Below are 20,159 nucleotides of genomic sequence, written 5' to 3' on the forward strand. Positions count from 1 at the left end.
AGGAGGGAGCGCGTTCTTTTGCTATTTGATTTAGTTGTGTGCTTGTGTTCTTGCATTGAGTGTGACTGTTAGGAGTGACTACTGATTAGTGATTCTTGGTGGAAGTGGAGTGAATTCGTGTGCAACTGCCCGCCCAGTCTACGTCTATTCAGTATTTCTGTCTTGATTCCTATTTCTGAGTGGGGTTGGTTCTGATTGGATGGCCAGAGGCGAGAGAAGTGCTGGGATGGTGGCTCCTACATGTGGATTTGCGGTCGAAAAAAGGGTTTGATTCGTGAGATCTGGGCCAAACGATCCCTCCAACTGCAAGTGGAAGAGGGGAAGAGTGAGACTTACCAAGAAGAGGCTGACGCCGCCTACTTTGCACTCTGCTCCTTTGATCGACCCACTCTTGTATCTCTCAAATCTATCCTTGATCCTAGGAAAGGAATCCCCCGTGACACCTGTCTGAAGCTGTCCCCGGATCCAGATACCTTTCTCCTTCTCCAGACTCTCAAGTTCTCATCACGTCCCTTTGCACCACTCAAGCCCATCTGCTCTTTAAACAAAAGTAGAGGACTGAGGGATTGCCCTTCAAGAGATCCACAGCAACAAGAGGACCTGGTCTTTTGTCTCAATCCCCGTCATTGGAATTTCATCTTTCTACCTGGTAGGGATCGGGTTTATAATTTATCATCTCTAGCTCAGTGTATCATTCATTTGAGTAGTATCATTCTAGTCTTAGTCTCTGGCTTCTCTCTCCTCGTCTTCTCCTACTTGTTTTTAGACTTACATACATCTTCTTATTTATGTCTTATGATAATTTTTGTCTTGGCGCCTTACAGGCCCACCTTATCCATACGAATTTTCATATCTTGCAAAAATGAGTACATATCTCTGTCTCTTTAAATGAACTTGATTTTATATTTATACATATATATGTATGTTTGATAAAGAAGGAAGAAAATGTGTCTTAATATGAAAGAAAAAATTTAATTTTTTTTTCTCTCTCCCCTGACATGAGATTGTTTAAAAGTCATGCTTTGAAGTGATTTAATAAGAATAGCTTATTCTTCTTATTATTGATATCTAATGAACAAACAACTTTGCTTTACTATATATAAAAGATTGTAGTAGGAATAAGCATGTTTTCCTTTACGATAATGATGTCAAACTATGCTGAACTGACGGCAATTCCATCATTTTATTAGATGCCACAAGTTTCTTAACATCTCTTATTGATAAATGTATTTTTATTACTCATTTTTCATTTCTTGTCTTAATTAAATAACATGCGCATGTACCTTTGTACATAAATCAAATAAGTAGTATTTTTAGACACAAGTCAGTAATGTGTACTTAAACATATATTCTATAAATAAAAAGTAAAATGGACTCTTGAATGACCCTCGTGGACATTTCATTTGCTACATTTTAGCAGAAGGGGTTTTTTATTTTTTATTTCGACTCATTAAAGTGGATCAACTTCTTGTTGAATAAGTCATGATTGTCGTCTATCTCCGTTAGTATACATAGCTACATTAAAATACATTAAGGAAGTGGGATTTAAGTATATGTATATTGTTCAAATTTGTGGTTCCTTCAATATTTGAAACTTTTGAGGATAGATTTATTCCCCATTTCTCTTTTAATTTAAAGGAATGCCACGGCCTTTCTCTCTGTATGGCTCCAATATATTCATACTTCTTACACTTTTCCTTTTTTTTATTTTCAGATATCCCCGAACTTCCGAATGCCGACTCTGACACGGATACAGTTAAAAGTAAGTCCATAAAATCCAAATGAAAAATTTATCAACACACAAGCCCTTTATTTTCCAGAAATCCTTAAAGAATCAAATACATTGTCAGATGTTAGCTTCTCGCTTGCGACCGCCGGATCTGCATTGCAGTTTGGACTGGATGGAGAAGGTAAGGCACTGACTTGACTTCAATTCATTTGTTATGAGGGGATTTCTATTATACGTGCATATTTTGTGTACTTTTATATACAAACACATGGTACATGTTGCAAATTAAATTGATCACTTCACGACTAATTTAAGTACTAAACCAGGTATATTAAGTAACTTTGTAAATTGATACTCTCATTTAATTTCAATCGATTATTTATTTATTATAATATATATTAACGAATGAGATTACGCTATTGTGAAGAAGAACACTTATGTTATTTGTAATTGCCATGAGAGAAGTCATAGATGACTTCTTTAATGGTTAGTTTTATGCCCGCCATCTTTAATGAAATTTCGATCATTACATTTTCCTTCGATTATTAATCTCATTCTTGATTGCAACTTATAGTGCTCCATAGATATGTCATCTCTAGAGCTGTCAGCAAGGATCACTATGGTTTATTTAAATGTCTAAGTTACCAACTTATACTTTTCTTTTGATTTACACTCTCGAGGATTTAGTTAATTTTCACATCGTCTCTCTAAGTAACCATATTTTTTATAATTTCTCTTTGGCTAGTTTGATTCGCTGGCCTTTATTTAGCCAATATTCACATCTATATACATGATGTAAATCCTTTGAGTTTTTTCCCCCTTGGGCCGTTATTTTGAAATTGGAAATCTGAAGAGTGAATTTTCTTTTCATTAGCAGTTGTCATTATTATTTAACTACTGAGCAGTGAACTTCCTTTCCTAAATATATTCAACTATATTCAAAACCTGATTGAACATTCTTGTGTGCTCATAAAAGACGGAGTGTAACCCTGAGGATTTGTTGTGCAGTTATAATTGCAAGTCCTTGTTGTACTCAGACTGAGTAGAATTAGGGATCGAAATCGGAGTAATTCTTGCCAAAGTACTTGTTTATTTCCTTCTTCAAATATTCATACTTCTTACACAATTCCCTCTTTTTACAGAGTTACCATGTTGATTTTCGGCTTATTTTTAAAGCATGCCCATTATACACATGATTTTCATCATTATACATAACCTGGGACGTCCTGAGAATGTTTGCTCTACTGCCTAATTTGATCGAATTGCCTTTTTTTTTTAAAGAAAATAAATCCTTAAAAATAATTTACTTTTGTTTTTTAATTAACATTTTTTCTTTGCATACGGACGCTCATAATAATGATATATTTTAAGTATTTTTCAACTGCTTCCTTCCTCAGTCAGCCACACTAATCATATTATTATGTTACTTCGTTTGTAGCTGCTGTTGCCATCCAGTTACTAATTCTTGTATATGTAAAGTCGATGTTGTTTAAATAAATAAAAAGCAGCATTGCAATAAGTATGATGCATATATTTTCTATCAACATGCTCGAGAAATTAGGAAGTACATAGTGAGTGAGGGAATAAAGAGATGTGAGGAGAAGGAGGATATGTTTTTTTGAAGGAATAATAATGACTTTTGAGCTTTGATCATCACCATTACATTATTATCAACAACTACTATTATTAAACTTATGTTTAAAATGAGACAGACCTTCTTATGTTTCATTTCTACCGCCTTTGAAATCGTTGTTGCTCTTTTTATTGCAAAATATATGTATATGTGCATTTATGATGTTTGTTTGTAGTGAGGAGCAAAAAAAACAACATAAATAGATATGTTTTACACATATTTATGAGAGGTTTTGTGAGTACCTTGATTTAAGAAAATCTTTTGAAAATAGTGCTCGGCCCAACTTTTATTCAAAATGCGAGTCCTCAAGCCATGACTATGTAGACGGACTTGAGCTTGGTCCACTCTTTCTGGACTGGACACTCCTGTGAGGAGTTGCACACACCCTCTCCTCCAGACACGTCTAGATCCAAGGGGTTCGTGTCTAAAGGGGAGGGCAGCCACATGTTGAGGTCCCAGAAGTCCGGAAAGTTGTCTTTCAAGAGAGCATGGGTCTTAGTGGTGCGATGACACGGAGCTCCGTCTTGAGTGAAAATAGGGATGTATCCGAAATTTTATCCGGGCCAATTTTGCATTTTCTTATCCAGAAGTTCGATGCGAGCATCTACATTAAGACGCTCCTTCCTCTCCACAAAAATGACCTCGACTGTGGAGGTCACTGGATTTTTTTGTTCTGAAGACATGTCTCACTGAAGATGAGACATGGTATGAATGTTCGGTTGTGATGTTGCGGGTTGTTATGATATTAACAGTGGCATCAAGTGTGAATTTTTTTTTATGAGGAAAGAGCAAATCTTTTTCTCGGAGATGAGGCCTCCTCCTTGATTTTGCACCATTGTCATTCCAGATTGAAAATAATAAAATGGGCACCCCTAGATAAGGTCAACCACCCTGTGTATGCTGTGTACAAGTTACTTCTTGTATAAGTAGATTGTGCAACTTACAAATTGTATGTATGTCTCGCCTTATTAATTACAAGATCATTCATTTTCTTGTTATTGAACAATTAACGGCTGAGGCTTACATTACATTACATTTGATCTATTCTATTTACTTACTTATTCTCATCTAGAAAATAGCAGTTTTCCTTTTTATCCTTTTTTTGTGTGATTACGTGACTTCACAGCCATAGCAAATCTTATTCAAAACACTACGAATACGAATGGTCAAATTATTTATCATATTGTTATAGCGAGTGCAGTCTAATTTGAAAAAAATAACAAAAAAAAACATGACCCAGTTATAGTTAAAAATCGACATGGTTGAAGATTTGACCCCGGTTCACTGCCTAAAGTGTGAAAAAAATATTTGGGGTAGAAAATAAACATTGTAGATTATGGTTTTGTAAAGCTTCAATCCTGTATTTTGTGTTGTTTAGCCAAGAAATTTGAATTTGTGGCCCATTTTCCCTTAAAAGGATAGTTTTTTCATGACAAAAATTTTGAAATGCCAATTTTGTAGACCTTTGGAATCTACAATGGGCGTTAAAATACCATTATTTATGTTCAAATGATAAATAGTAGCCAGGACTTAAGAATAAAACTGTTTGTTCAGTTGTTTCTTCCTTAACTTTAGTGCAATGGCCGTTAAAAAAATATGTATCAAGTGGCAAAGTGAATCAAAAATTCCCACTTTAAGATAAATTCCTGGCTTTAGGTATCCATATCTATTGATAAAAAAGGACTACAGGCTTGATTTAAATATCATTTTATTGGAAATTTAATAAGCCTTAAATTGATTGGTCATTTATACTTTTATGCAAAATTTCGCATTACAAGAGGCCTCAACCAAGATACGGAATGAGCGATATTCGTGAAAACTTAATCAATTATGCCCAGGATATACTTTTTTATGAAAATGATAACCAATTTAAGTCAAACTACTTGATGCTTCTGGATTTTTTTTTACGAATTAACAGATACTCTATTTTTGAGCAAAAAAATATCCATATTTCTTAAGCTTAACAGTCGAGAAAAGTACACTTGAACCTGATCGACGAGTTTGCATTCCCGCCCTCCAAGCACTTGGGCTTCTCCAGGACCACCGTTTACGTCGTCAGTAAGTCCAAAACGTAGGAGAGGAAGAAAGGCTCCATCGAAGAGGTAAAACTAGACCCGGATGAGTTAAAGAAAACAGCTCAGGCCAATCCCCTTAAGTTCATGACGACACATGTAAGATATCTCAGGGGTTCACGACAGACTGTCTAGAGAACTATCAAAAAAGTTGGCGGAAAGAGCTTTGTGAGGGTGGAGAGGTCACTTTTAATACCAGGAATTCCGTTGCAAGACTCTTTTGAACCAGTCTTTTGAGTTCATTTTAACTCATTTTGACACTTTTGCCCCACTACAGCCCTCATTCTAACCTCTTCGACTACAACTTTTGAGTGCATGTCGAAGGGAAGGCCTACAGTGTCCGTCATCAAACACTGAGGTCCTCAAATCCACTGTTAGTCAGCACTGTGAGGTAATGACAGAGGACTACATCTGCAGCGGTTGTCAGGCCTTCTGCTGCAGCCTGGAAGCCATCATAAGGACAATTAATTAATAAATTATATCTTGTAAAAGTTTAAAAATCAAAGTGTTCAGATGTTAATGGACCACTCAGTATGCAACATGCATTTTCACGACGTTACTTCAATAACATTAGATTAGTGGTGGTTTTTTTTTAATACTTTATTGTCTGCTATTGACTTTTTTGCTTCTTATGTCTGTTATTAGTGTTTTGATTGTTTGTATTCGAATTAGTTGTTGTTAAGCTGAGAACAATTCCTAAGAATTACCGAACAATAATTCCGTAGTTGGGAATAGTAATTGGCTAACTACCAATTGAATTTGTGGCCTTTTCCCTCCTGTTTCTTCTATTTTGTCAAGCACTCAAAAGCTGGGATTTTAGTTAGGTTTTTCAAGAATGTTAAATGATTTTTTCTAGGTCAAATTGGATCTCAAATTTAAAAGAGTTATTTAATTACTATTGATTTTCCTCTGCATCCATCTGTGGGTTAACGTTGGATTTACTTGCTTATAATAAGTGAAGTAAAATGTTCTGAGCATTTTTTTGCCTTATTTTGACAATAAAATTAAGATAATTAGGATTATCCGATTTAGATGCTTTCTGACTAATTTTCAGTTCCTGGGCAATAGAATAAGTGCTCACATACCAGTCCAACTCAGCGATTTCCATTATTTTATCGACATTTTCGACGTCCATAATACCAGAACTTAATCGTTGGAACCCCCGCCTTGCTGTTGCATTTGATACTATATTAGGTACATAAACAGCTCAATTAGTTAGGATTATTTGATTTAGATGGTTTTTAAATGGTTTGTTCAATTCCCCCCCCCACCCACCTGCTCCGTCTTTTCACTTTGGTTGTAGTGATACTAAAGAACATCTCGAATTTTCTCTAATTTTACTTCCAATTTGGAAAGCTGAAACACACTACTGGCTTCTCCAAACAGAAACTGCGAAGAAACATTTCTAATTGTACACTTAACCTCTAAGTATACTTTAAGCTTTTTTTGATGCCATGTCGTCAGATATAACTCACTAAAGATATATGGTGAAAAACTCTCATAAATTTTTACTTAGCTTAATATATATGAATTATTAAGGGGTTGTCTTTGACACGTTGAGATCCTCTCAAAATGGCATTACATACTTATTTGTTTCATCATATATTACAATTTCTCATTTCACACGAAAATTGTCATTGAGCGGCGGTATCCCTTTAGTTAATAATAAATACTGTGGTATTTCAGTTTATTTTTTAATTTAATAAAATATATTTTAAATAAGTCTACGTAATGTTATCATTTTCAATAATAACGCGCAGGTTGTTTTTAGAGCTCACTGGCCACCTTTTTGCAATTCCGTAACCCGACCCGAGGTTAATAATTAACTCGTACATCATTAGAATATACAGTGGAGGAAATAACTATTTGATCCCTTACCGAATTTGGAAGTTAGCCCATTGATAAAGATTTTTTATGAAATTGAGGTTCAAAGACTGACTAAGCCACTCAATCACCTTAATGAGCTTCTTCTTGAGCCACTACTTTGTTTCTTTGGCCGTATATTTGGGTCATTGTCGTGCTGGAAGACCCGTAACACGACCCATTTTTAGTGATCTGCCCTAAGAGAGGGAAGTTGTGCCCTAGGTGGTCTTATGGTCTTATCCATCATCCCTTCGATGTGGTTAAGTCGTTCTTTCCCATTAGTAGAGAAACACCCCCCAAAACATAATGTTCCCATCCCGGTGTGGATAATGTTGTTCTTAAGGTTATACTCCGCATTTTTCTTCCTCCAAACACTTTATTTGATTCATATTTAGTCCACTATTAAAATAAACCTATAATTCAAATGATAGATTTTCTTGTTTTTTTGTCAGTGGTCGTCAAACTTACAAATTCGACATGGGATCTCTTTTTATAAAAATATTAGACATTTGAAAAGTCAAACATCTCAAACTGCTTTGAAAACAATGTAATATGTAATCAATGTTTAATTAATTAATTATATATAATTAAATGATCCTTGTTTAATTAAATAAATATGCGGGATTTCCTGATAATTTCTCGTAGGTTTAAAAAAAAAACCCGAATACTTGATCCTAGGAGAGATCCCCTATTAGCTCCTTAATGTAACGACATCCGTCAATGGACGACGCGCTCGGGAGAATTTATCGTGCGTAAGTTCGCGCCCCGGTCGTTCCTAGAGAAGAAAAAATATTTTATCTATATGGACTTCAAAGAGTTAGTACGGGAGTTGATTAGTAATATACTTAATGGAAAAATATTTTGAACTTAATATGATTATTGTTAATTTCTAAAGGGGACAATGATTTGCCCAGAGTACTACTAAACCTTCTAATATATTCTGATTCATGATTTGTTTTGATGAATCGACAATATATCAAAAGTCTAACTATATTCAATGGGTTATCAAATTTTTGTGATAAGGTTGAACACAGTTGACGGAACCCTTGCACTATTAGTTAGGCAACTATGATCACTAGCTAAATTACGCAACCTGTTGTTATAAAAATATAATTTTTGGAAATAAATTATTGTTGGTATACTAAAGTGAATTTTGTGCCATTCTGCAACTGGAATATTTTTTCCTTGTTGTAATATTATAGGCAGCAAAGCCACATGGTATTTCAATCAACACTTTCTTTATTTGCTAAAGTTTGAGTTATTATATGAAATTGTAGTAACGAAATTTTACCTGGGTCTTCGTACAGAGGACTGACTACACTGGGATCCACAACTGCCAGATTAGTGATGTTTATGTGCAAGATTGTGCTTTTATTGCTCTAGCTAGAACTGGAACCGACAAAGTCGAACCGAGACTGCAATATATTGCGCAATTGTGCTTTTCTTTCAATATAGAATACAATATATATTATAAAAAATAAATTAGCTTTAATGAATAAGTCAATTTTCTGAGGTTCTTTTGTGCAATTGTAACGTTTTCCAATGATTTTTGTATGTCCCCAGGGAGATACAGTTGTATATGAGTTCCAAATAGCTAAGGGCTTCTTATGGATCTGGAAAAGGGGTTTTAGGCACCAAAAGGTGTAAATAAAAGAGGGAAGGGGATGGATCCAGGTCCCCTACTATACGTGACAGGCCCTTGTTATATGATAACTATAATATTTCTTAATCCAGGGTTTCCCAAACTTTACTATACCTATACTAATACATTTTTATCTGAGGCCCCCTTATTACGAAATATGTGTACTATGTATGTGTAGACTGAAAACAATCATCAATTCTCCATCTTCCTGCATCCCCACACAACCTTAGTTTTCGGGGGCCCTGTTGGAACTTAAGGCATAACGCACTCTACGTATAATGTAGCTGCGGCCCTGTTAGTATCTTTAAAAAAAAGTTTATATAAGAAAGTTAATCCAAATTGCATTCCTTTCTGTCAATAATTGTCAAATTTTAAAAGTTTATAATAATGTTTGTACTTGATATCCTAAGTTATATTTTTATTAAGTTGTACGATTTATAAAAAGTTTGAGAGACAGCTGCTCTACTCAATTTTTAAAGTAGTGTTGTGTCGGTCCTTATTTATTTGGTCCAGTTTGATCAGTCCTTGGGATAGGTTTATTAAGCCAAATAAGATATGTGTATTAATATTATTGCACAAATCCGGCAAAAAAATATTATTTTTTTCATTATAATACGAACGTATTATATTTTTACTTAGTTATATAATATATTCTATTACAAGGGAATAAAAAAAAGAAAAAAACCTTCATTGATGTCACGAGGGATATAATTTTACTCTTTGAAGGACCGACAAATGGGACTGGGCTGTCCTGAGTCCTCGGTCCTAAATAATTACCGATACAACCCTAGTTATAAACATACGAATAAAACAAATTTAGTGTGGAAATCAGGGTCCACACTATGGGGTGTGCGGAGGTTTTTTAATTTTTACAATAGGTAATTTTTCCTTAAACCATTTCGCCTCAGGATATTTTGCCTTAATATATAAATAAATGAGATTCATAGGTCACTTTTGTTATTTTTGGTTATAATTGATGTTCCTTTGGAATTTGTTAATCAAAATATATAATGTGTATTACAATAAAACGCCTTAAAGTGTTGTTTTCGTTTGGAAAAATGATGGAATCAGGCCCCAAAATTTCAATGCATACAGCTAAAAAATCTCACTATGTAGTGAACTCGATCCAAAGACAAAATAGGTAATAAAATTAGTATAATAAGAAAATTATATAAAGACGGCAACGATTCGAACGGAGGAAGTGTTAATCACTTCTCCGTTAGTAATTATCATTAGACAGGATTGATTATTCATACAAGAAAATATTCATAGATTGACGAACAAACATAATATGAGGCGAGATCATAATTCCATCATTATTCCTAGAGAAAACAACCATTTAATGTGTTTTCTAGTAATACACATTACATATTTTGATTTAGAAACTTCAAAGGGAAAATCAATTTCAACCATAAATAAACAATAAGGACGTATAAACCTCATTTATTAAGGCAAAATATCCTTAAGCCAAAATTACCGTGCACCTTTTTGATATTGTTTTTTTGTTCTTCTTTTTCTTTGTGACAAATCGAAAAGAAATTATTTTAAGTCAATTTTTTTACGTCTTTTCTAATAAAAAAGCAATGCCCCGAAAAATTATAATAACGGTCCGGGTTAAAAATTATGACTGTTCCCGATGCTATACTCTTGGTTTTTTGACTTGAATTTGAATATTTTTCGTCTTATTTGTAAATACAACTTTAAAGGGCAAAGTTGTTGGTTGATGAAATGTTCCATGGTTTACATAAAAAATACACTTCTAATAATTAAAAGAAGAATAGAGAACAACTACTACTTTGATCATTACTTTAAAAATGATATTTTCCCTTTTTTGGGGGTTCAACTGTTATTTATGTGTGTGCATACATACTTAACTGGCGCCGACATTTTGGCGCCGAGACATAAAAAAAGAATAATATATATGTATATGTACTTCTATTAATCTTTGTTAAAAAAAAATAATAAAGGGAAGAATTTAATAGTAATAAAGGGCGACAAGGCACAGGTGTTGTCTATCCATCTCTATTATTATGTATTTCCATGTTTACAGGATCATACATTTACATTCATTTCCCCGTCTTACTTTTAAATAGTACCCTTTTCCACCCCTTTATCGTCATGCAAAAGGAGAAAAAATTTCAAATTTCCCGCCCTCTCTTCTTCCATTGTATAATTTATATAATAATTATTAATTTCTATCTGTGACGCACTGGACGTAGAGTGGGGATGAGAGATCATCTTTTCTTATGAGACGATAGGATTCACTCTCATAAATATTATATTATAATAAATAAAATCCTCCTAATCCTCAGCACCCCCTCCTCTCTCGTACAATGTAATAGTCTGTAATTCTTAAACGAACTAAGTTGAAGCAAATACTACATTTATTGTAGTGCTTCATAATTAATAATACTGCTTATTTTTTATACCTGTATATATTCTCATGGCGCCATTGTACCGTGCGTCTATGAGAGATGAGACGCTATCTTACTTACATATGATGAGAGCGAGGGGTAGGAAGAAGCTGCTAATCACGTGATATGTGAAAATGAGGAGGGTTAATTGTAATTAAAGATTATTTCCTCCTCAAGGATTGCTAAGTATTAAGCAATTGGCTTTGAACGAGTGAGTGAGTAACGGATGGGGGGAACCCACGGTGCGTGTAATGGCGCCAGTCGTCTCTAAATAAATAAATATATATATATTTAATGGAGATGCGAGCATTGATAAAATACAGAAATGTATATATTTTGAGTATCTGTTTTTTACGTTTTGAAAATGTTTACGTATGTCTCTTCTTCCAGATTTTAATGATGATGATTTGGGGGAGGGGTAGGATTGTTAGGGTAGATGTTTGTTTTGTTTTGTTCATTCTTTGGAGGAGGCTGGAGCAAGTCCTCAGTCCTATCAGGGACATTATCATACACAATAATATTGCTACTACTATTAATAATAACAGCATTACCGACAAATAATATGTAAATACAGTCTCTTCTAGATATATATAAAAATATTAATAAAAGATTATGTATAGCTTTTATTTCCAAGGTCCACGACATACTGACGCCGAAAAACAACTACGACTCATCTTCTATGTGCTTGCCTAACTATTCACTATGTATTAACATAAGAACATGTTTCATTTCTAATATCATTATGTTGAGGGGTCCTATGAATGTTGTAGAAATACTGAATACATACATACATTAGAAAAATGACTCTGTCTGTCCTTTGCTTTGGCTCCATGATAATGATAGCACTGATAGGGATTGTTTTTGTTTTTGCTATTGTATCATTCAAATTAGTTTTTGTCTATACATATCTCTGTCTCTTAGCTTGCTCATGAAGGATTTTTATTTCTGCGGATAATTACATTTACCGGCGCCTGCCCGCAGTGAATGTTCCGTAGTCCTACTAGTAGTAAGTAGTAGTTCTTCATGCTTAGTTCGTATGCTCATATGAACATAGCAGTGGTTCATTTGTTGAGTAGTTACTATGATGAAGAAGTCCTGTTGTATTCCCTTATTCAAGTGGTGCAAGTCCTTCCTTCTCCGATTTGATGGGAGGAGAAAGAAAAAGAGTCAAATTGGTGTGTTGTGTATCCTTGATGATAATATCCTTCTCTTAATCATTAAATATTTACTCCCCTGTCTTATAAAATCTTGTATTTCCCATTGCAGATTCTTTCCCATGGTGTAAGTTAGCCTATTGGGAGGAATGTCTACGCGTTGGACCACAATTCCCGGTATTTGATTCATCTGTGGACGTTTTTTCAGAGTTTCTGAAAGGCTCCGGCTTATCCCTATCAAGTATATTCACTCAGAACAAGAATCCATCCTCTTCCACAAGAGAAACTCGGAAGAAAATTGGAAGAGGTATGTTTGTATATATTAATATTTAAGAGTAATTCACTCACTATCTTTTATTTCCAGGTTTGTCCCTAAGTCAGGAATCCAACGGGGTTTGGATCCACAACAAAAGTTCCTCTGCAATTTTCGTTAATTCTCCAACATTGGATTTCCATCCTCTCACGGGGAAGTTCATCATTCACAAGCTCCTTCCTGGACATTCTCTCCTCGTTTTCGACTACGGAGTCTCTCAACCCCTACTCAAAAGAAGAAACAATTCTGCTCCACGACTGGATGTTTGCTCCGTACGCGTGAGCTTTGCCAAGGGTTGGGGAGCGAATTATAAGCGTCAGAATGTTACTAATTGTCCTTGTTGGTTGGAAATCATGCTCCAATCACCGCCACCGCCTCCTCCTATTATTCTTCCAGAGAAGATCTCCTAAGAGAGATAAATATCCACCTTTTGATGCTTCAACAATCAAAAATAACAATTTATTCATGTGTAAAATTAAAAACAAACAATTAAATTCATTCGTTCTCTTTACGTGATGTGTTTTTACGGTCATCTTCAATGATTATCATTAATTAATTAATTATAACAAGTGTTATTGTTATTATTATGCATACAAATTCGCCGCCTTTATATCCACATATTATATTATATTTATAATTTTACCCTCCTAACACAATCCATACTTTTCTCTCTTTTGATAACAATAATTGTAATTATTATTTCGAGGAGAAGGATATCCTAATTGTCCTGAGCTAATTCCTCAGCTTCTTCTCACGTTACATCTCTTATAATAATAATATTTTATATATATGTATGCTACAAATACTTTTACAAGTACATCTATCTGTACAGTTTTGTAATACTTATTCATCCCTGTGAAACAGAGTAGAAATAATTCAGCAAGAAGAATATGAAGGTTTCAGTCAGAGTTGATACAAACTAACTATTTTTTTTATGGGATAGCTGCAAACACAAAATTCCTTTATATATATATTATTTAGATTTACCTATTATAATATAATTTTAGTTAATGGTGGCGGTAATTGAATTGCTTCATGGATCTCCCCCTTCTCTATCTGGCTTTCTTTCTACTCTTATTCAATTTATGGGAGTCATACATATTTATTAATTCAAGCGTTGTTTTATATAATAATTGTAATGAAGAAATATATCTATATTATCCTATTATGTATTTAAACAATATATCTATAAAGACATTTATTATTATGCTATTATTAATTTTGCTATGGGTTTAGCTTAACCACCTTGTCTTTTAATTATGATGTGATTATACTTTCAGAATATACAAATATATGTTCCTTATTAATTGATTTACTCAGTATTTTCATTTGTTTATGTTAGTGATGGGACGATTAATTGGAGAATCTGGTGCTTTCCTGGAATCAGCATCGGAAAATAATCTTTCCCGATTCTTATGTCACATGCGTGTGAGCGATCAGGGAAAAAAATGCAATCAGAAATTTCTTTCGATATAACGATCAGGGCCATTTGCGATCCGATTAATTTAATTACAATCATATTCAAACATACAATTTTATTAAAGCTAAACATAAATGATCGAATTATAAACATTTTTCAAATGCATTTATTAACAACATTTTATTATATTCATAAGATATAATTAATATATGTAGAAAAAACCCAAAAATATTCTGCCGGCGAATAATAAAATATCTACATAAATTATTTCTCTTCTAGCTCTTTATTTGACATTAACAGGAGCTGCTTCTCAAAATTGTTGTCTCTCAGCCTTTGTCTAGTCCTTCTAGGATCTGTTTGGCCTTGGAGGACAAACAATCGCTGCTGGCACTACTAGGAACCACAACATTGTATCTTTGAAATAACTTTTGGCCCCTTTGTTAGGCCAAGATCATTTGCATCATCAGCCAGGTATCTTTTTACTTCCTGCTTGACTTTATCCATCTTTTTGGGACGTTTAGTGAAGAAGTTACTCTTCAGTACTTCCAGTGCCAAAAATTCATATTTATAAATATTGGCCGAAATCAGTTCCCATGACGTATATCAGGATCTAGACCAAGTCCAGCTCGAGACGATAATCAAGACCAAGACTTAATTGTGTCGAGAGCAAAACCATAAGAAACAGTCAAGACAAAGCCCGGTCTCGAGAACCACAGCATTATTATATGATATGTAATTTTGGACAAATTGATGGGATTGCATTTTTTTGTAATTTTTTTGCGATATAAAGATCCGATTGCGATTAGCGATATAATATAGCCATATCACAATTGATTGCCGATCAGGAAAAAACTCCGATTAACATGCCTGCTTATTACTGGTATTAACTATCTATTGCTTTTTAAAGTTATGAAAAAAAATATTAGGATTTTATTCGTCAAGATATAAAAAATGTGAATTTATAATTTGAATTGTATAATTTTATAATAAAAAATCTTAGAAACCTAAGGAGAAACACATTTAACACAAACTCAACGCGAACGAACGTATTCTAAACACATGCGGTGGTCGGTGCAGCAATTGTTTTTTAGGGAATAAGTTTTGTAAATATAATGCATCCCGTCTCATAGGATCTAGAAAAGCTCGCCTTTGGAAAATTTGTTTATGAAAGTTTGGCTTGCAACTACATAATAGCTTTACTAATATTAAAGAAATTAGTAATTTCTTTGAAAGTTTCTTAGCTTGACTTGAATCTACATTGAATGGAAATTGCATGGAAATCATCAATGCTGAAATAAAGTTTGGGATGGACAAATGTGTAGTGGAAAATTAATCAATCAAGCTTCCCACACATGTCTTTCCTAGTAAAAGGTATCTCTGTCACCACCTTCTTCCGTGGAGAGTGAAATACTCTTCAGTACTGCCAGTTCCATCTATTCTCTCAAAATAATTACTGATTGCTGACAATGGAGATATACTAATGTTCCTACCTTATAATTGGAGGGTATTAGGCTTTAATTATCATTTATACGTTGTTCCTTAGTTTCAGTTAGATAAACTTAAATTGATTTTAAATTATAGTTTTATTGGATATAGTAGCTAGTTAAATTTTGTTCATTTATGTATTTTTATTTCAAAAATCAAATTGGACAGAAAGAAACTATATGAGTGTATAGTTTATCTTAATCTATACAATCATAATCAATATTGAATTATTTAACATGTTGATTATAAATATCTACATTTATTTTATTCAATGTAATTCTTAGAAATTTAGAACAAAATGGTATTTTTTAATTATTATTTGAAATATTAAAGAATCGGCATCGGAATCAAGAATTTTTATTAGAATCGACTTGGATTTTTTTTAATCGTCCCATTACTAGTATATATGTTTGCAGTGGCGTGACTAGCCTATAAAAGTTTATAATCCTCCTCCCCCTTTATGTAATATCATATACTCAAAAGTTTGTTTTTGGTGCTATCATTGGTGCTGTATGTAATGCGAAATTGTAGAATAGAGCAGTCTGAAATTTAGCAAGTAGACCTATAAAATAACTAATGTTTTTTTTTTGTTTTTTGTAAGACTGCGAGGAAAAGGCTGGAGCGAGACATTTGTTATTAATGATTGTTAATATCCGCTGCCTTTAATTACTGCTATAAAGAGGAGAACCATCTTCATTTAAAATAATATTAGTTCAGGGAAAATATTATAATTTTATATAAATTAATATATATTGATATAATATGTAACTTTAAATGCAACCAACATCCCCTTTTTGAACATAACCCAATATGTTTTTATGATATTTGTTTGGGCCTTAGCCTGTTTTGACTGAAATAAAACCTCATTTTCTCTTTCTAGATATCCCTTTTCTCTTCTCCCTCTGTATCTTTATACATCCTTCTCTGTCTGTCTGTTTTCTTCTACCTTCATTCTTTGTTTATATTTGCCTCTATTTAGTATGGCACCCTCTGTTAGTATATAAATATAAAATAAAACTATTTTTATAAGTAATAATATAATGCTGCTGATAATTTTTGAGGCTAAGCCCCCTAAATGACGAAGGGTAACAACACCCTTTTAAGTGTGTATTAGGGGTTTTCTATCGGGATTTCAAACCTGTTATTTACTAACGGAATCCCTTTCTACGATAACTTTTGAGGGAAATGAGAAACTCTAATAAAAAGGTATCCTTTACTCGAAATATTACAGGTACATGTTAACCCTGTCAATAACTATATGAGTTTGTTAAATTAGAATCCTTGTCTATTTCTAAATACAAAAATATTGGTTACTTTTTTGAAAATCCAAGATTTTCCAGTTTTTTCTTACAAATTGAAATAAAAAAATCAAAGTAACAAACTGATTGTTCTTGATGTTTACAAGAATGATAATGATTTATCCACATAATACCTCTAAAATTAGATTAGTAATTCTTTAAAAAAAACTATGGTTTTAATACTTTTTCTATAAGGCAATACTTTTGTGTCACCTTGAAGGTCTGAAGTAGAAATTTGCATTTTTTTAAATATCTAATGCTCCATTGATTTTTATACTTGGAATCACATCACTGAAGTGTTTGGGTCACATAATTGTCAAACTCCTCAGATAATTAAAAAACTAATGAATCAAATATGATCCGTATGGTGTTAAAAGATTTTAGAAAATATTGGCACACTTCTTTTTTCTTCATAAAACTTTAAATCATGTTTAACGAGAGAGCTTATCATAAAAGTTATTGTTGATAAATGATATATGAACATTGAAAGCTATGAATATCGTAGTTTCTTTTAGAGTGAGATTGGCAAATGTAGTATTGTGTCAACCCTTCTTTATTTTTTCAATTCCAGTCCAGTCTTGGGATTGGTCCTATCAGTCCGTGAGATTGGTCCCTAAGACTGTCGATCCTTCGGACTCTTATTACTAGAACTAATTGAAAAAAAAGAAGAAGAAATAAAGTTTAGTGACGTGTTCGAGGAACAAACCTTGTAAGTTTTAGGACTGATTTGCAGGTCTGAACTGGACTGGGCCGAGACTGAACTCGTCGGGATTGCAGTCTTCAGTCTCAAATAAGTTTCGACACAACACTGGCCAAATGTACTGTCTCTCGGAGGGACATATTATTAAATATAATACAAATATGTATGCTTTCTTGAACTCTTAACTGCTTTGTCAAAACAGCTAAAACTTCATTTATTTTGAAGCTTTTGTGTGGAAAGATAAATGAATTTATATATGTATAAAAAAGTTTCTATGGTTGAAGGGGCAAATGAGAATAGAGAAGATATGTTACAAAAAATTTCAAATTCCATATTTTCCCCCTTTTAAATCGTTTTATCTAATAGATAATTGTAAAAAAACCATTTTGATTTCAAAATCAGGTCTCAATCTTCAATATTAAGGAAGTTATGAGCAATTTATCATCGAAATTTCACGCCTTTTTTTCGTAGTATTTATGTTATAACTAAAGTTGATAATTCTGTAGAGAAAAATGCGTGCAAGGAGAAGGGGGAGGGGAGAAAGACTTATGGTATCATTGTTTAAAATACTGATGTGATTATCAGCTGCCTGCTTTATTATGATTTTTGAGGGTATAACGAAAGTATTTATTAGCAAAATGTTTAATGAAGATTGACTTAGACGTTTTTTATCCGTTACAGTAGATTAGAAAACGTCACACTCCATGAAATTGTAATTCAGTATGAACCATATTCTCAGAATAATAACTAATGAAACCACAAAGTAGAGTATTTCGAAATACATTTGAACTTCCAAGTTTAAAAAGAAGGCTTAAATTAAATATAATCTACATACTAAAAAATAAACCATCATACATTTATGTTAAATATACAAAATTAAACAATTATAATCATATAACTAATAATAACAATAAATTATAAATACAGAATATTGAAATAATAGATTGATCCAAATAATATTTTCTTGGTCTGACACCGGAATCCAGTTAAATATGTCATAACTTTAGGTTGCAAAACACAAGCCAGACGTGGAGTTTAATCAAAAAGATTCATGTAGAAGTTGCTATATACAATTGTGCACAGGATAGATATATCTCTACCGATGAGATCTAAATAATTATTAATAATAAAGTAAATGTCAAAATCATAAAATTAGACAGTAAATATACTAACAAAAAAAATGTTAGAATTAAATCCATCGTAAAAATTTAGAGCAAAAGCTAATTATGTAGTAATGTCCGGTGATATTACTCCTTATTAAGAGCATCAAAAAAGATTTCTTCCCCGTTATTTATGCTTATATAACAACGTACTATTATCATGAAGGATATACACAATTGTTAATTATAATGCAACACCCAATGTAACTACCGCCATTGTTGTGACCATTTAAACAGTTATTTTTGTCTTTTATGAGTTTTCTGAACACTATTTCTTGGAGCCTATCAACCATAGCTAAGCCTTAAGTGATAAAAAAGTAATATTTATTGACTATGTAATATTGGAAAACCTAATGATAATACCCAAGTCTTTAAGTGAAGAAACTAGTCTCAGACAAACTAGTTGTGAACCATCCAAAGCTACTACCCTCGTTGTTGTGACCATTTAAGCAGTTGTTTTTGCCATTTAATTGAGTTGTCCATCATATTTTTTGATATGGATAGCTAAAAAGGAGTCATATTTTATGGTTAGTTTTAAAAAAAATTGAATACTTACTGTTAGATAGTACAAAATTCAGAGTTCCATTTCGAAATTAGTAAATATTTTATATTTTTTACTGATAACTTTGATCGTAATTTGGTGTGGATGACTCAAAACATGGTGAAAATTATCTGAACTTCACAATTTACAATGGGGGTATTTCTATAAATGACATCATTACCAACATCCTCCATTAATTTAATCATGGTTCCTCAGGAAGGGACGGGTTTAACCGTGTATTCCTCCATGAATTTTTTGAACGTTTTGTGTATAGATACTTCGACATGAAGAAAAAGGGGTGATTATCTTTTTGATTAAACTCCATGTGTGGCTTGTGTTTTGCAAGCTAAAGTTATGACATATTTAATTGAATTCGGATGTCAGACCAAGAAAATATTATTAGGATCAATCTATTATTTCAATATTCTGTATTTATAATTTATTGTTATTATTAGTTATATGATTACAATTGTTTAATTTTGTATATTTAACATAAATGTATGATGGTTTATTTTTTAGTACCTATGTAGATTATATTTAATTTAAGCATTCTTTTTTAAACTTGGAACTACAAATATATTTTGAAATACTCTACTTTGTCGTTTCATTAGTTATTCTTCTGAGAATATGGTTCATATTGAATTACAATTTCATGGAGTGTGACGTTTTCAAATCTACTGTAACGGATAAAAAATGTTTAAGTCAATGATTCGTAGTATATCTTAATTAAACATT

At 32.8% G+C, this 20,159-nt stretch overlaps 1 protein-coding gene across 1 annotated transcript; it reads left to right on the plus strand.

Moving 5' to 3' along the window:
* Positions 1-47: 47 nt before the first annotated feature.
* LOC121119240 (mothers against decapentaplegic homolog 6) lies at positions 48-14,131 on the plus strand. The gene is made up of 5 exons (XM_040713860.2): positions 48-649; positions 1,715-1,762; positions 1,821-1,910; positions 12,620-12,814; positions 12,872-14,131. The coding sequence occupies exons 1-5, from the start codon at positions 241-243 to the stop codon at positions 13,228-13,230; spliced, it is 1,101 nt and encodes a 366-aa protein (XP_040569794.1). The 5' UTR covers positions 48-240; the 3' UTR covers positions 13,231-14,131.
* Positions 14,132-20,159: the final 6,028 nt, after the last annotated feature.

This window comes from Lepeophtheirus salmonis, chromosome 6 (genome assembly GCF_016086655.4).
Source record: "Lepeophtheirus salmonis chromosome 6, UVic_Lsal_1.4, whole genome shotgun sequence".
Taxonomy (NCBI): domain Eukaryota; kingdom Metazoa; phylum Arthropoda; class Copepoda; order Siphonostomatoida; family Caligidae; genus Lepeophtheirus; species Lepeophtheirus salmonis.